Raw genomic sequence first — 12,901 nt, 5'->3', positions numbered from 1 at the left:
TTCCTTTGCATTAACGAAACATCATTCTGTCGGTTCGGGGACCAAACAGCTTTTAAATGGAATGAATCGAGCTGATTTGATTGGTTACAGCAGATGCCGGGCCGCAGACTCAATCTGCAAGGATGCATCGCTAATCAAGCCCAGTTTCTGAGCTCCGGCGAAGGGGCCGACTGTGTCACAGGTGCCTGCTTCTGGATGTGCGCAAGTGGCCGCATCCTGTGCAACCTGCACAGCTGGCAGCACTGCGCAACCATGCCCTGCTAATTCATCTTCTCTTCCCCACCAGCAAACAGGAAATGCACGAGGTTTCCCTCCAATCTGTCTGAACTGTGTAATTGCTGAAATATAATTACTTTGAGTGTTTGTCTCTTCAACAGCTCCCCTAACATGATAAATTGTCCATTTCTGGTGCACGGCATGATTAAATTCTGATTTTTTTTTTTCCTCAACAATTTTCAACCAAAACTGCCTCGGATTCTCATACAAAAAAGATAAAACGGAGCCTTTATGAACACTCAGGGATGTTCTGCCATCCATGATAATCCTGTGTAATTCCCAGCAATTTCCTACTTTCAGAATGCAGCACAATGAAAAGCAATGTGGGGCAGTAAAATTACCACAAATCAATCCCTGTGACATCCCGCATTAAGCATCACAGGCTTCTGTTTTTCTTTTTTTTTTTTTCTTTTTTTTTCCCCTCTACTTTTGCTGGATGCTGTTATCAAATTTAGTGCAGACCTACAGCTGGAAAACAGGATCTGAGCGACTGCATGTCGCAAAGAAATTACATCCCTACGGCACCTACCGGAACTGTTGCCCATGCTGGAAGCTGACGTATTGTTAGCCATCTGCGTAGGTGAAGGAAAACCGAAGGTCATCTTGGTGAAGTTGAGGTTAGGCTGCTTCCCACAGAGCAGCATGTTGACGCTCCCAAACATGTCGTCCCGAAAATCCAGGGACTCTGCTGCCTTAAAGTTCATGGAGTTCCGCAGCCTGACCACCTGGTTGAGAAAAAACAAAAAACAAAAAAAAGAGAAGGAGGAAAAACTATTTTTACATAACATTCCTATCATCTAGAGGATATTTAGATTCTTCAAAAGAAAAAAAGAGTGAGGATAATTAACACTAACATTCTCGATCAATGGCAGTGCGTCTGCACTGGTTTTTGTCATTAGTGCCTCTGTGTCCACTGGATTCAGGTCTGCAGCTGAAGGGATCTTGAGGAATAATTGAAACGGAGAGATATTAGCCACAACGCAAACATTGACAGTAAAATTATCAGCAACATTACAGAAGTCATGTCACTTGGCCAAAGTAGTTACAGTTATAGTTATAGTTACAGAGGAGCCACAGACGTCCATAGCACATGTAGGAAAATTTGCAGCAAGACAGCTATTAGCTGAATGGAGCTGAATACAGTGCAGTTCAGGAATGAATCCTATGTGAGGCTGCAAAAGTGAACCTGTTCAAATTTGTATTTGTTTTAAAAAAAAAGAAAGAAAAAAACCTATCCTCTCTTCATAAATTGTATTACCTTCTGTAGTCCAATTACACTGAAGTGGTGGTAATGTGAATAAGAAAAAGGAAGGAAAAAAACACCTTTCATCCGTTCCCTCATCCTTTCCCATCCCCTTGTTCTTTTCTTTTTTTCCGTGGGAGTTCAAAACATGGCAGTCCTTTGTCATGTTAGGGGGACGGTGGGCCAGCTCCATCTGAACTTTTGAATTAAAATTTCCAGGGTCACACTCATTTTCTTCCAAACAGACTTACTAATGTGCTTCCCTGATTAAAAAATATTTTCACTGGCACAAAAGCCTTGAAAAATCTAGTTGTGCAGCAGCATGTCCGGTATTTTAATTGTGCTTAGAAAACATAAATCTAAGCTGCTGCATATTTTACTCAATTATTACAATGTGCAGTTTGATGGTTATTAATGTGTCATGCTTAATATTGTCGGTTTTCTTTACCAGCATATAAAAACAAAAACTACCATCATATTTCTTTTTTTCTTCTTTTTTTTAAACAGCATTGTTACAACCACCAAGATAACATGTAGTTTAGTGTGTTCCCCTAAATTATGTAAAGGTAGCATTTTTATATTTCATTCACAACCTTAAAAGGTAACATAATAAACTGACCAGATTTTTAACATTTGAAGCATTTCAAATTGGATTGTTTTTTATATAAAAGCTTCTGCTTCAGTTAAACACCCCCTAACCCTGAACTGCATCACGATAACCGTCTCCAAACAAATACCACATGACCCACCTCCATCCCTACTCCTTCAGAGAGACAAACAGAAATAAGATGGAAATAAATATCGGCTATTAATATCAACACACATTCAAAATGACTGACAATCTCTCAATTATTGTTGAAAATGGGAAAGAGCGCGTGCTCAGGTGGAGAAAAAGAGGTCTGGTCCATTTGGGCAAGAATGGCAACCAATTTTTAAAAGTTTAAAAACCTAAAATTGGACAAATACCTCTCTAACTTAGGATGCAAGTATTTGTTGCTACCACAACCGGTGAGGAGGATGAGAAGACAAATCTTCATTGCTCAATGTTAAAAGATCTGTAGCAAAGTTTTCATCACAAGATCAATCCTCAACAACAACAACAACACGATTTTAAGGTGATGTGACATCTTTACTGCCAGTCAACACGAAGGGTAGTTTATGTTCCCTCATAATTTGATGTAATTATAACCTTTGTCTCAGCGTTGGTCAAACACAATTGCATTAGATTGGCATTAGCACTACTTAGCGTTCCTGTGACATTCTGAAAGCCTACGATATGAATGCGATCAGGGGGAAATAAATGGCACGCCCTTTTAACCACCGTCAGCTTCATGCATCAAGTGTCAGCGGTAGCCTTTATTATGAGTGTCTGCTTCGTCTTTGGCGGCTTAACTCCCAAAGCATAGGGACGCATGAAGAACAAGGGTCAACAAAGTTGAGAGTAGATGTCATGTCTGGATAATACACAAAGGATATTTATAAGGAACTATTTTTAGGAGGAAAAAAGTAAACAAACCACTTTGTTCAAATAAAAGCTTGAATATTTTATTTAAATGGAAGGGGATATTTACTTTCATTGTTAATGAGAGAAGGAAATTAAAATGGGATTCACTGGAGTCTCCTAATTTTGAGGAAGATGGCGCTAAATCACCTGGTAATGATCAGCGGATGAGGAGTCCAATTAAGAGGTACATCAAGTCGGTACCATCACAAATCACAACTGCTTTCTGGTTGTAAACGTCACTGTTTTGCAAGATTTTGTTTTAGTGCAAGAATTAGGATGATTTTATGGCGCTTTGGAAAAATATCCCCCCGAGATTTTTACCACAATACGACCGCAAACTTCACCGCGTTTGATCGACGTTTTGTATGACAGACCAACCCAGAATGCCACATAATTTTTAAGCGGATGGAAAATGATAGATGGTTTTCGAATTCTGTATTAATTTAAATCTGTCAAGCATCTGTCCCCCAACTCTGGTCCTCAGGGCCCGCCGTACTGTATGTTTTATTTGAACCAGCACAACTGATTCAAATGATTGCATTACCTCGTTAGCAGTTGCTGCAGAAGCCTGTTAATCACCCAGTCATTTAAGCCAGGTGTGCAGCAGCTGGGACACACCTAAAGCATGCAGGACAGTGGACCCCAAGGACCAACATTATGAACTTCTGATTTAGGGTATGGCTCTACCAGGTTTGTACTTACAGAGACTAACATTGTTTTCCCCATTGTAGTACTGAAAGATATGCGTCTGCCTCGCAATCTGTACACTTGGTGTTCATGTATCACATAAAATCTCAATAAAAATGCACTAATGTTTGTTTGTGCGGCTTAACGAAATGTGAAGAAGTTCCAGGGATTCTAACACTATTGCAATCTCACATAAATAATATGCATACAACAGGAAGTTCTGATAATTGAGAACGACATATTTATACTTCCTCCACACACAAAGGTGCAAAAAAACTACATCAAGATCAGTTTATAGACTTTGACTCCTTCCTTTTGTCTATTTCTTTGTGCCGTTGTTGTTATCACAATCACTCAGCAATGTCAACCTTTAAGTGTGAAGGCACTGATGTTCTTTTCCATCTATCTGCTTGCGGCGCTGAAGAGCTTTTCCACCATATCTTGTCTGGGCCTCCCTTTTTTTTTTTCTACGTCTGAAAACGCCTGTGGGCTTAAATTGTTCAAAAAGCTCTCTCCTACGAACTTCCTGCCTTATCACTTATTTATTGGATTTTCTGTCCCATATATTTTCTCTCAAAGATAAAGTCAAAGAAAAGTGTAGGCTTTCATTATCCCCCAAAGGAAACGGAGGCAGATATTTATTTTTTTTTATAAATTAGGAAAACATGTGCTTTAAAGAGTAATTATTATGTAGCTGCATATATTGAACAGGTTCACAGGTGAAAAAGCATATGACAATACTACGACAGTGTTTTGGTATTGCTTGCAATGTTTAGCTTAGAGTATTCAATGACAATTCTTCATATTTTCTATTCAGAAAGTTTTTTTTTACATTAATCAGACAGAATATGATTCAGAGAAGTTTCATTATCAACGCCGCACTCGACAAAACGCCCTTAAAATCACAACAAAGTTCAATGTATTTTACGAGAGTTTCATGTAAATGAGCATCACAACGTGGCACATAACTGGATTGGGATAAAAATGATTCAATTTAATATTTTCTTTTTACAAAAGACTCCCTACTCCAACAGTTTTTCAAAGGAAAAACTGCTGCAGTTACAGCTGCAAATCTTTTTTCCAATACGTAGTGATGGAAAACTCAATGACCGATACATTGATAAATATGAAAGTGCGTTCCAAATTAATTACTGCTGTCCAAAATATGTATCATCTAATATAGTTAGTCTGTTCATGGTACATTATGCTTGGCGTCGAACAGAATGTGATGAGAATGTACTCATGTGTTGAGCAGTGAGTTTGACCTTTTGCCATCCAGGAAGCGATTGATGATACTTTGCTGTAGAACGAAGTAAAAAAAAAAAAAAAACTATTGTGTGCCGTATTCTTTCAAATTCCTAAACCAGAGGATCAATAAATTAACTCGCCAGTGCAGATTACGTTTTAGCTTTCTGTTATGCATTATGTGGAAATGTTTATGATGTTGTGTTATAATTGATGTTCTTATTGGAGGCATCTGACTGATTGCAAAAACTCCATTTCCATTTCTGTGGACAATAAAGTTTTTTATCTTATCTATTTCAAAAAGAAATTGTAAAGTACAAAAATTTTGGATGCGTCTGCTCAGCAGTTCCGCAATGGTATAAACCTTGTCCACTGTTTTCACGGCCGGGACAAAAACCTTGGACTCCTCTTTGGTCCAAGGTTCAATCGTCAGTAAGATCTTCCTCTCCGACACACACTTTGGTCCTGCTGCTTAAAAATTAGGACTATCTGCCCAGGATGTCACCCTACCAGTGATGTCCCAGTTCTCCATGCGACACTAAACAGACGCGTCGACCATGACAGCTCCTACAGATTTGGCTTGAGGCTTCAGCGTCTCAAGCCAAATCTTATTCCTCTGTGCCACCTATCTAACTGGGGAGCTTTTTAACCACCTTGGCACCTCTGTAATAGTGATGAAATCACATTTTGATAAGTCTTCTTCAATTCCCTTCGACAATATTCTTAGTTCAGGACCGCAGTTGCCCCCTCAAACCACGCAGCAACATCTTTTCCCTTCCCGAGTCAGTTAACGGTTTTCCAGAGCTTCCTTTAGTCCAACCGAATGTCTTGGTAGTGAATATGACTCGGTCTGATTCCATGTCCCCAACCTCCCTCAGTACTCGTTTTTATTAGGAGGTACAGGATAACAGAGGGTCAAATTCAGATGCATTTTAATTTGAAGGTATTTTAATAATTGTGTGCCACTTTCTGATATAAATTTGTTATAAAAGTATTACTGATTGCACTTTAAAAATTAGGTAACTTTATGTTATTAAAGGTAAAGTTTAAACAGTAATTATTTCTTGGTTAATGTCAAGTTGGCATAACAAAGACATTTTGAATAATGTCAACTTTGTATTAAAAGTGTCATAATTAACCGAATGACGCTTTATGACAACAGTCATAAATATTCATGAAGACTTATTCATGTTCATGACAGGTGTTATGTCATGTTTATGAAAGTGTCATGACAGTCTTATTCAACCCCCTTCAAATAAAGTGTTAACCCTAAAGGTGATTAGTTTATCCAATTCAAGCACCAACCAGTGCTTTTAAAGCAGGCGCTATAAAAAAAAGAACTTTAATGGGCCACACACTGTTCAGTCACAATTTCTGTCCTGCTTTCTGACAGCAAAATTGGGAAGAGGTGAAAGAAAGCCAATTTTACTGTTTATCTGACCAAAACACGAGGAGAGAATCAACCAAATGCAAAAAGCGCTCTGGTAAAAATGATGATGATGGTCTTTTAACCAATTTATCAAATGATGGTCAAAATCTACAAACATTTAACTTTTTTTAGAGCACTTTTTGCCATAGAAAAATTTGCTCCAATTTTTATGCTAAGCGATGAGCCATAAAAATAAACAAATTCAGTTTTAGTCGTTGCTAGTGCAAAATAAGTCAACAGATTCAACCAGAAAGAAACAATGATCGAACATAACTTCTATAGGTCAACCCCGCATGTCAAATATGGATAGCTATGATTTAATTTTATTACTGTATTACGTTTTACAACTTAAAGAATCTTAAACGTAAAACTAACTACAGGTTAGCTGTTTGTCAATAGTAGTATGCAGGTAAAACCAGTGGTTGGAATGATGACCCCTTGAAAACGGTCAATGTAGATCGTTTGTATTGTTTTATGATTTTATTGTGAAATATGATTGTGTAAAAACACTTTAGAGTTTAGACAACCTACTGTTGCACTACAGCAACAGTATTTAGGTAAATCAACGATTTATGGAGTTTGGGCTGACTGGATGCTACAGGTTTTAAATGATGTTCTTTTAATTATAATTCTTAAGGCGAATCCACGATCTGTGAGTTAACTTTTAATTCCAGTTCTATTAAAAAAATCCAAAATTGTTTGAGTCTCATAAAAAGGAGGCTTAAAATATATTAGAGCTATTAAAATTGCCACTCCTTAAATCATCTTGGAACGCTGTAAAAAATTCAGTTCTCATTAAATTCTTATTTTTAATACAGCCTTGATTAATCCAAACATACAGCGTTGCAGAGGTCGAAGTAGGATTTTTTTTTTTTTTATTAAGATGACCAGTTTTATTACATCCAGTCAGTGTGAAGCCCTTACTAAATATTATTATCATCCTAGATTCCTTTTAATTTTTCCAAAGTGCTCAAAACTTGCTAAGCAAAAGTTTGTTAGACAAGTTTTGAAATATGTTGGCTCAGCGGAGGTTGGCGAGGAGGAGACTCACCTCCGAAAGCACTTTCCTCACGTCCACGTTTTGTAGAAGGACTTGCTGGGTTTTAATCAGCTGCTGTTGACTGAGGGAGCAGCTGACATTTTGAAAAGCCTCCCTCTCAGCTTGGCTGCTAAATTGGACATAGTCATCCAGATTTGTCCCCTCACACAAGATGCTCCTCACATTGTCAGGCCTTGGAATGCCTGTCGTCTGAAAAAAACAAAAATAAACAAACGACAACATTGGCAAAAAGTTGACACACGAGGGGTTTATTCTCCCATTTAGTTGTAACCCTGTAGCAAAAATACGTACTGAAATGTATCAAAGCAACTCTTTGTAGCTTTCCAGGTCATTTGAAAAAGAAATAATTTTTCTAATTGCTATGAATGGATCAAAACAATATGCAAGAAAAAATATTTTTTATTACAACCCACGACAGGAAGTTTCTATGCTCTTAACTTGCACATGGACTGGCTGCTCAAAATTCCCTCTCACCCGTTTTATACAATATTGCTACAGTTTTCACATGTCCAGGCTCTCTAGCCATCAAACAGCCTGCAATTCCATGAATATCTCAATAAAAGTGTTTTTTTTTATTATTTCCAGGTTATCTGATAACATTTAATGCACATTAAACAATCAGGCAGGAGACGTTTGGATAAACTCGTTTGCCTTCAGCAAACTGAAGCTGCACTTTGTTAAATTAGCTTCGGAGAGCACTTTGAATGTCAAAACAGAGGCTTCTCTTGCCGGACTGGCTGTGAAATGTTATTTTTTTGGCACATTTTGCTGCTTGAAAAAGTATAATAGTTTTTAATTTGCTTTGGTCACACTAACCATGAAAGGAATGGGTACCCGAGGGAACGTGGCTTTACTGTTTTCTTGGCAGAGGACTACTTACAGAACCGAGCTGAATCTTCGCATCCATGAGGCTTTGCACTACGTCTGGTGGAACTGACAAATCCTCTGTCAGATGGGCGCTGAAGGTTTCACTGTCTTGTAGGGTACGTCTTAGGATCACTAATTAAAAAAGAAATATGGAAAAACAGTGTTTTACAGATACATTTTGTATAGGCATAGCTATACATGCGGTTCAGAAATGCGACTGAACTCGAGAAAAGAATAAAAAGCATATTTGATGTTTTTGTCTTAAACAAAAACTATTTTCAGACTGTTTTGGTCACAAGCATACGTACGACTCTCTGCTCATCCTTCCGAGTTTTGATTGCGTCCTCTTCACAAAAACAAAAATGAACTAATCCGTAGGCTCATGACACGTGTCGTAATGGATATCCAATATCCCAACTCTACATGCCGATGATGTTATCTTAAATGCAATGGTAAATAAAGACTACAACAATCTGATATTATTTTTGAAACATGCAGCATGCAGCTTTTAAAGCCGAAGGTGAAACACCAAAAGCAAAATCACTTTTTTTAAAATGGTGAATTGCTTGGCTTTCAATGAAGGGGCTGGTTCCTGGAAGAGGGAACGCATGAAGAAAAACAACTTCTAAATTGAGTATACTCATTGCACGGTCTTCTGGTCGCTAATTGTTTTTAAAAATCCATTGGACACTATTCACATCCGGGTTGTTTCTGAAAAGTGCTAAACTACTTTCTGTTCTATATTCACATTAACTCTACTGAGGATTTCAATGCAAACATGTTTTGGTAAGATGAGTTTTCTGCAATGCATATTGTTATGATGTCGCACAAATAATGATTATGTGGAAAATCACTTCATGCACCCTGTGAAGCACAGTGGAGGATCTGTGTTGCTGCGGGCCTGTTTTCTTCCACAGGAAGCCAAAACGGTACGTGGACAAATTAAATTGGAATCTGTTGGCCAGTAAGAAACTCAGAAGGAGGTCATCTTTCAACGGGATACTGGTCGAGAATAAATGACCAAAGAAACACAAATTCTATTCTATTTTTTTTCCCTTAAAAAAAGAAAAAAATAAATAAAAGCTTTCTTCATTACAGCTAAATCCCTTGCAAGAGGGATGAACACCTCAGCTGGATGAGAGCGAACGACGAGACAATTTTATGCTACGCATTTACCAAAGTGTTCTCTGTTGAATAGCTGCCAAAAAGGAGAGGCGGTTTCCAAAAAAAATCGCCTTATTGTTACACTTCATCACTGAAAGAAACAATGATGCCGCACAGCAGGGGTCCCCACTCCTGCGTGCCTACACCCCACACCCGTTTCCGTTCTTGTGCGTGTTTTCTGCTTCCTGGGAGTCCAACTTGTGCTGCAGCTGATGATGAAGGGACCACATAAAATAATTCAATTACAGCTTTTGTAATTGTAATATGGGTACTACAGTCAATTATCTGGATAGGGTGGGAAAGGTCCGGTTCTGACAGATGTATTGTGGGAATGACTAGAATTAATTACATCGTCGGAAACGCAGCCTTCACCTTCTGAATTCTACTGATGACAATTATTATGCTCTTCATGACTGCAGGAGGTTTGGATGGCCAGGAAACGGAACATGCTTTGCACAAACGACCACCTGGGTCTTCTTAATCAGCCCATGGTCAAAACAAAACAAAAAAAAAGAGAAGACAACACAATCACCTTTGCCATTTTAGCCTTTTTGATAACACTCCATTCCCTTTCCTTCTTAATGATCTTTCGTGCTCTCGCCTCAGACGGCAAGTGCCATTAATTATGTCCAGGCTCAGATCTTTGATGGATTTAATCTTGTATATTACAAGCCGGCGACCCCAAAATGCAAATGGCCCACAGGCCGCTTGTTGAGCAGCACAGCCCTCCCTTCCTCCCTACCTCTATTGGCTTTTTGCAAATTAGGTGCAGTATGAAAATCTGAATATCATCAGACTAAATGAGCCTAATGCAAAACAGCAGCTTATCAAGACAAACGATCTGTCAGTCTGCATAGCAAATTGCATCATAAATAATCACACACCATTGTTTTTAAGGGATAAAGGGGCCTAACAAATCCTCCAACTTGTCATCCACATGAAGGGGATACTTTCCCTGATTGAGTGCAGTTTAATAAAAGTCATGACAGGGCTATTGTGGCTTTCTTTCTTTATTTATTTTCCTCTGGTACCACTGTGCTGATTATGAGTATACCAAATTTGACCTCACCCACAAGACAGGTGGGTGCTATAACATGAATAATATTTTATTTAATTAGGAAGATACCATTTATTTATAGTAAATTAGCAGAATTAAATAATACCCCAAACCACTGAAACTGTGCATTCCCATCATGTTTAGCAGTTGTGGGGTTTAGTCCAAAAATGGCCATTCATCAAATCAAAACATATACCAAGGTATCACACAAGTGTATTTTCATGAATGAAAACCACGAAAGTAACATTATAATGCCATGTGGTGTTCTACTTTTTGTATACATTTAGCCCTTCTACCTTTGAGGGAAGTAAATTGTGGTTTAAGTCAGGGACGGTTTTGAAAAGATTCTTCTTCATAGAGCGCATGGCCAATGCACTGAGGCGATACATTTAATAGCAACGACTATAATTCACATAGGAACTATAAAATGTAGACTATTATATTATATAGGGCCTCTTCTACCCTTAAAAACATTATGAAGACCTACACTACAAATGTAACTTCTATCTCACCTCGTTAGTCGTAACTGTGTTAATCCATGCTGGGTAAGATACCGATGTTTCAAAAAGGAGGCAGGCAGAGCAGAATAAAGCATTAGCCTTGCTACATGCAGTTAGCCTAGCCTTGTGACGTTCGACAGATCAGGTCCGAGCTCTTTCACCTCTAGTTCTTCACTCTAACTGTATTATTTTAAGCGACTTAACTGTATTATTATTATTATTATTATTATTATTATTATTATTATTACTGTTATATCTTGCTTCTTTTCGCATTTCTAGCTGACCGTCACAATTTCCGCGACTCGACTGACGAACGTTATGACTGACGGATGTGACGTCAGCCCCGACTTGACTGGAGGGCGGTGGTATGCAAATCAAGCTGCATCCAGCTCTGGGCGTAGGAGTGGTGCGCCCCACAGTGAAGAGGAGCGACTACGCGTGTACAACTTTTAATGAGAGGGGCAAATGTTTTTTGCGCACTGGGGCGGAAATACTTAAACAATTGGAGAACGTGGATGAACGAAACAACTTTACTCATTATCAACTAGAAAATATTTATCTGACACAACTGCAATTATACTAATATTTCCAAATATTTTATTTTATTATTGGTTATTATTTTGTATATTATTTCGAGCTAATGTGATGAGAGGTCAGTCGTGAGGCGACGCCCTTGCGCCCTCTGTTGGCCAGTAGCCACTGCTTACCAGTCCGATTCCCTTTTCCAAGATCCGCTTTAGACAGTACTGAAGTCCACTGGTCAACATCATCTGCCAGCAACTGCATCTTACTGAGAACAGACCTGTCTGCCAGCACAGACTGCAGCTCAATCAACATCCCAGCAATTCTAGCGAATTGAAAAGACACAGAAGATCTCAAATTGTTGAAGTAAAACACCACACTAATACTGCAATGAATGTAATCCCAAAGCATACATGGAGTTGTTGAAGTTATTCACTTGACCAGGTGTCTCTCCTGGAGTTGGATGGCTCAAACATGGATTGTCGATGTTACATATAATTCCTTGAAGCCAGGGAAGTACGCCAGCAGATGGCATGGCTTTGTTTGGGTAGTGGCCTGAATCAGAAAAAAACAACAAAAAAAAAAAACAAAAAGAGATGAACACATGTTCTTTGATCATGCCTTACTGAAGGGTAAAGATTAGCGATTACATGAGATCTCCTGACTTTAAAATGTTTGATCAACTCTGGTCATACTATCCAGATGTCAGCATGTGTGAGCTACGACTATATTTCTATGATCCATTCATATAAAGATGAGATTCTTTTAATTTCACATCCAATTTGTTTTGGACTGGTAGTTTGAGCTGTGATAGTAAGTGTTTGTATATATGTGTCTATTTAGGACATGTTTCCCTCAGCAAAAAGTAGTTTAAATTAAAATCTCACTCATTAGAGAACAAATGTTCAAAGGAACAAAAATGCCTGACTATTTTATATGCAGGATAAACCTATTGTACTTACATTGGCCTTTGTTAATTGGCTTATTGGTGGCCCTCACCCCCACCAGTATGAAGAAGAGAAACAGAGGCCAGACCAGCTCCACAACCAGCCGCACCTGCAACACAGACATTTATTTCATTCAAATGCTTTGCTTATAAAAAGCATCTTTAAAAGTCATGCCAGCTGAAGTAATTTGCATTGTGTTCTCATCAGTCAACACTGAATCTCCACAAAGCAAAAGATAAAAATTCTCAGTGTGCTTCAACTCTTTTAGAAATTAAGCCATACTGTAAATGAAAACCTTAACTTTTTTTTTTTTTTTTTTTTTTTTTTTTTTTTGGGAAAATTTGTTTTTTTTCTTTTTTAAAAAAAAAAAAAAAAAAAAAAAGGAACCCTTTAAAAAAAA

At 38.2% G+C, this 12,901-nt stretch overlaps 1 protein-coding gene across 1 annotated transcript in view; it reads right to left on the bottom strand.

Annotated features, from left to right (window-relative positions):
- LOC106944166 (ATP-binding cassette sub-family A member 1) overlaps positions 1-12,901 on the bottom strand; it is a 194,754-nt gene that overhangs the window by 163,411 nt on the left and 18,442 nt on the right. Inside the window, exons 3-9 of the mRNA XM_015027397.1 lie at positions 12,517-12,610; positions 11,968-12,109; positions 11,740-11,879; positions 8,325-8,443; positions 7,436-7,633; positions 1,131-1,217; positions 806-1,001 (exon numbers count right to left, since the gene is read on the bottom strand). Coding sequence (XP_014882883.1) covers positions 806-1,001; positions 1,131-1,217; positions 7,436-7,633; positions 8,325-8,443; positions 11,740-11,879; positions 11,968-12,109; positions 12,517-12,610 — 976 coding nt within the window. The remainder of the gene's footprint in view (positions 1-805; positions 1,002-1,130; positions 1,218-7,435; positions 7,634-8,324; positions 8,444-11,739; positions 11,880-11,967; positions 12,110-12,516; positions 12,611-12,901) is intronic.

The sequence above is a fragment of the Poecilia latipinna genome, unplaced genomic scaffold (genome assembly GCF_001443285.1).
Source record: "Poecilia latipinna isolate Pla-1442-1.1 unplaced genomic scaffold, P_latipinna-1.0 Scaffold102, whole genome shotgun sequence".
Taxonomy (NCBI): domain Eukaryota; kingdom Metazoa; phylum Chordata; class Actinopteri; order Cyprinodontiformes; family Poeciliidae; genus Poecilia; species Poecilia latipinna.
Note: the sequence above shows the minus strand (reverse complement) of the source record. Positions and strands in the feature narration are given on the sequence as shown.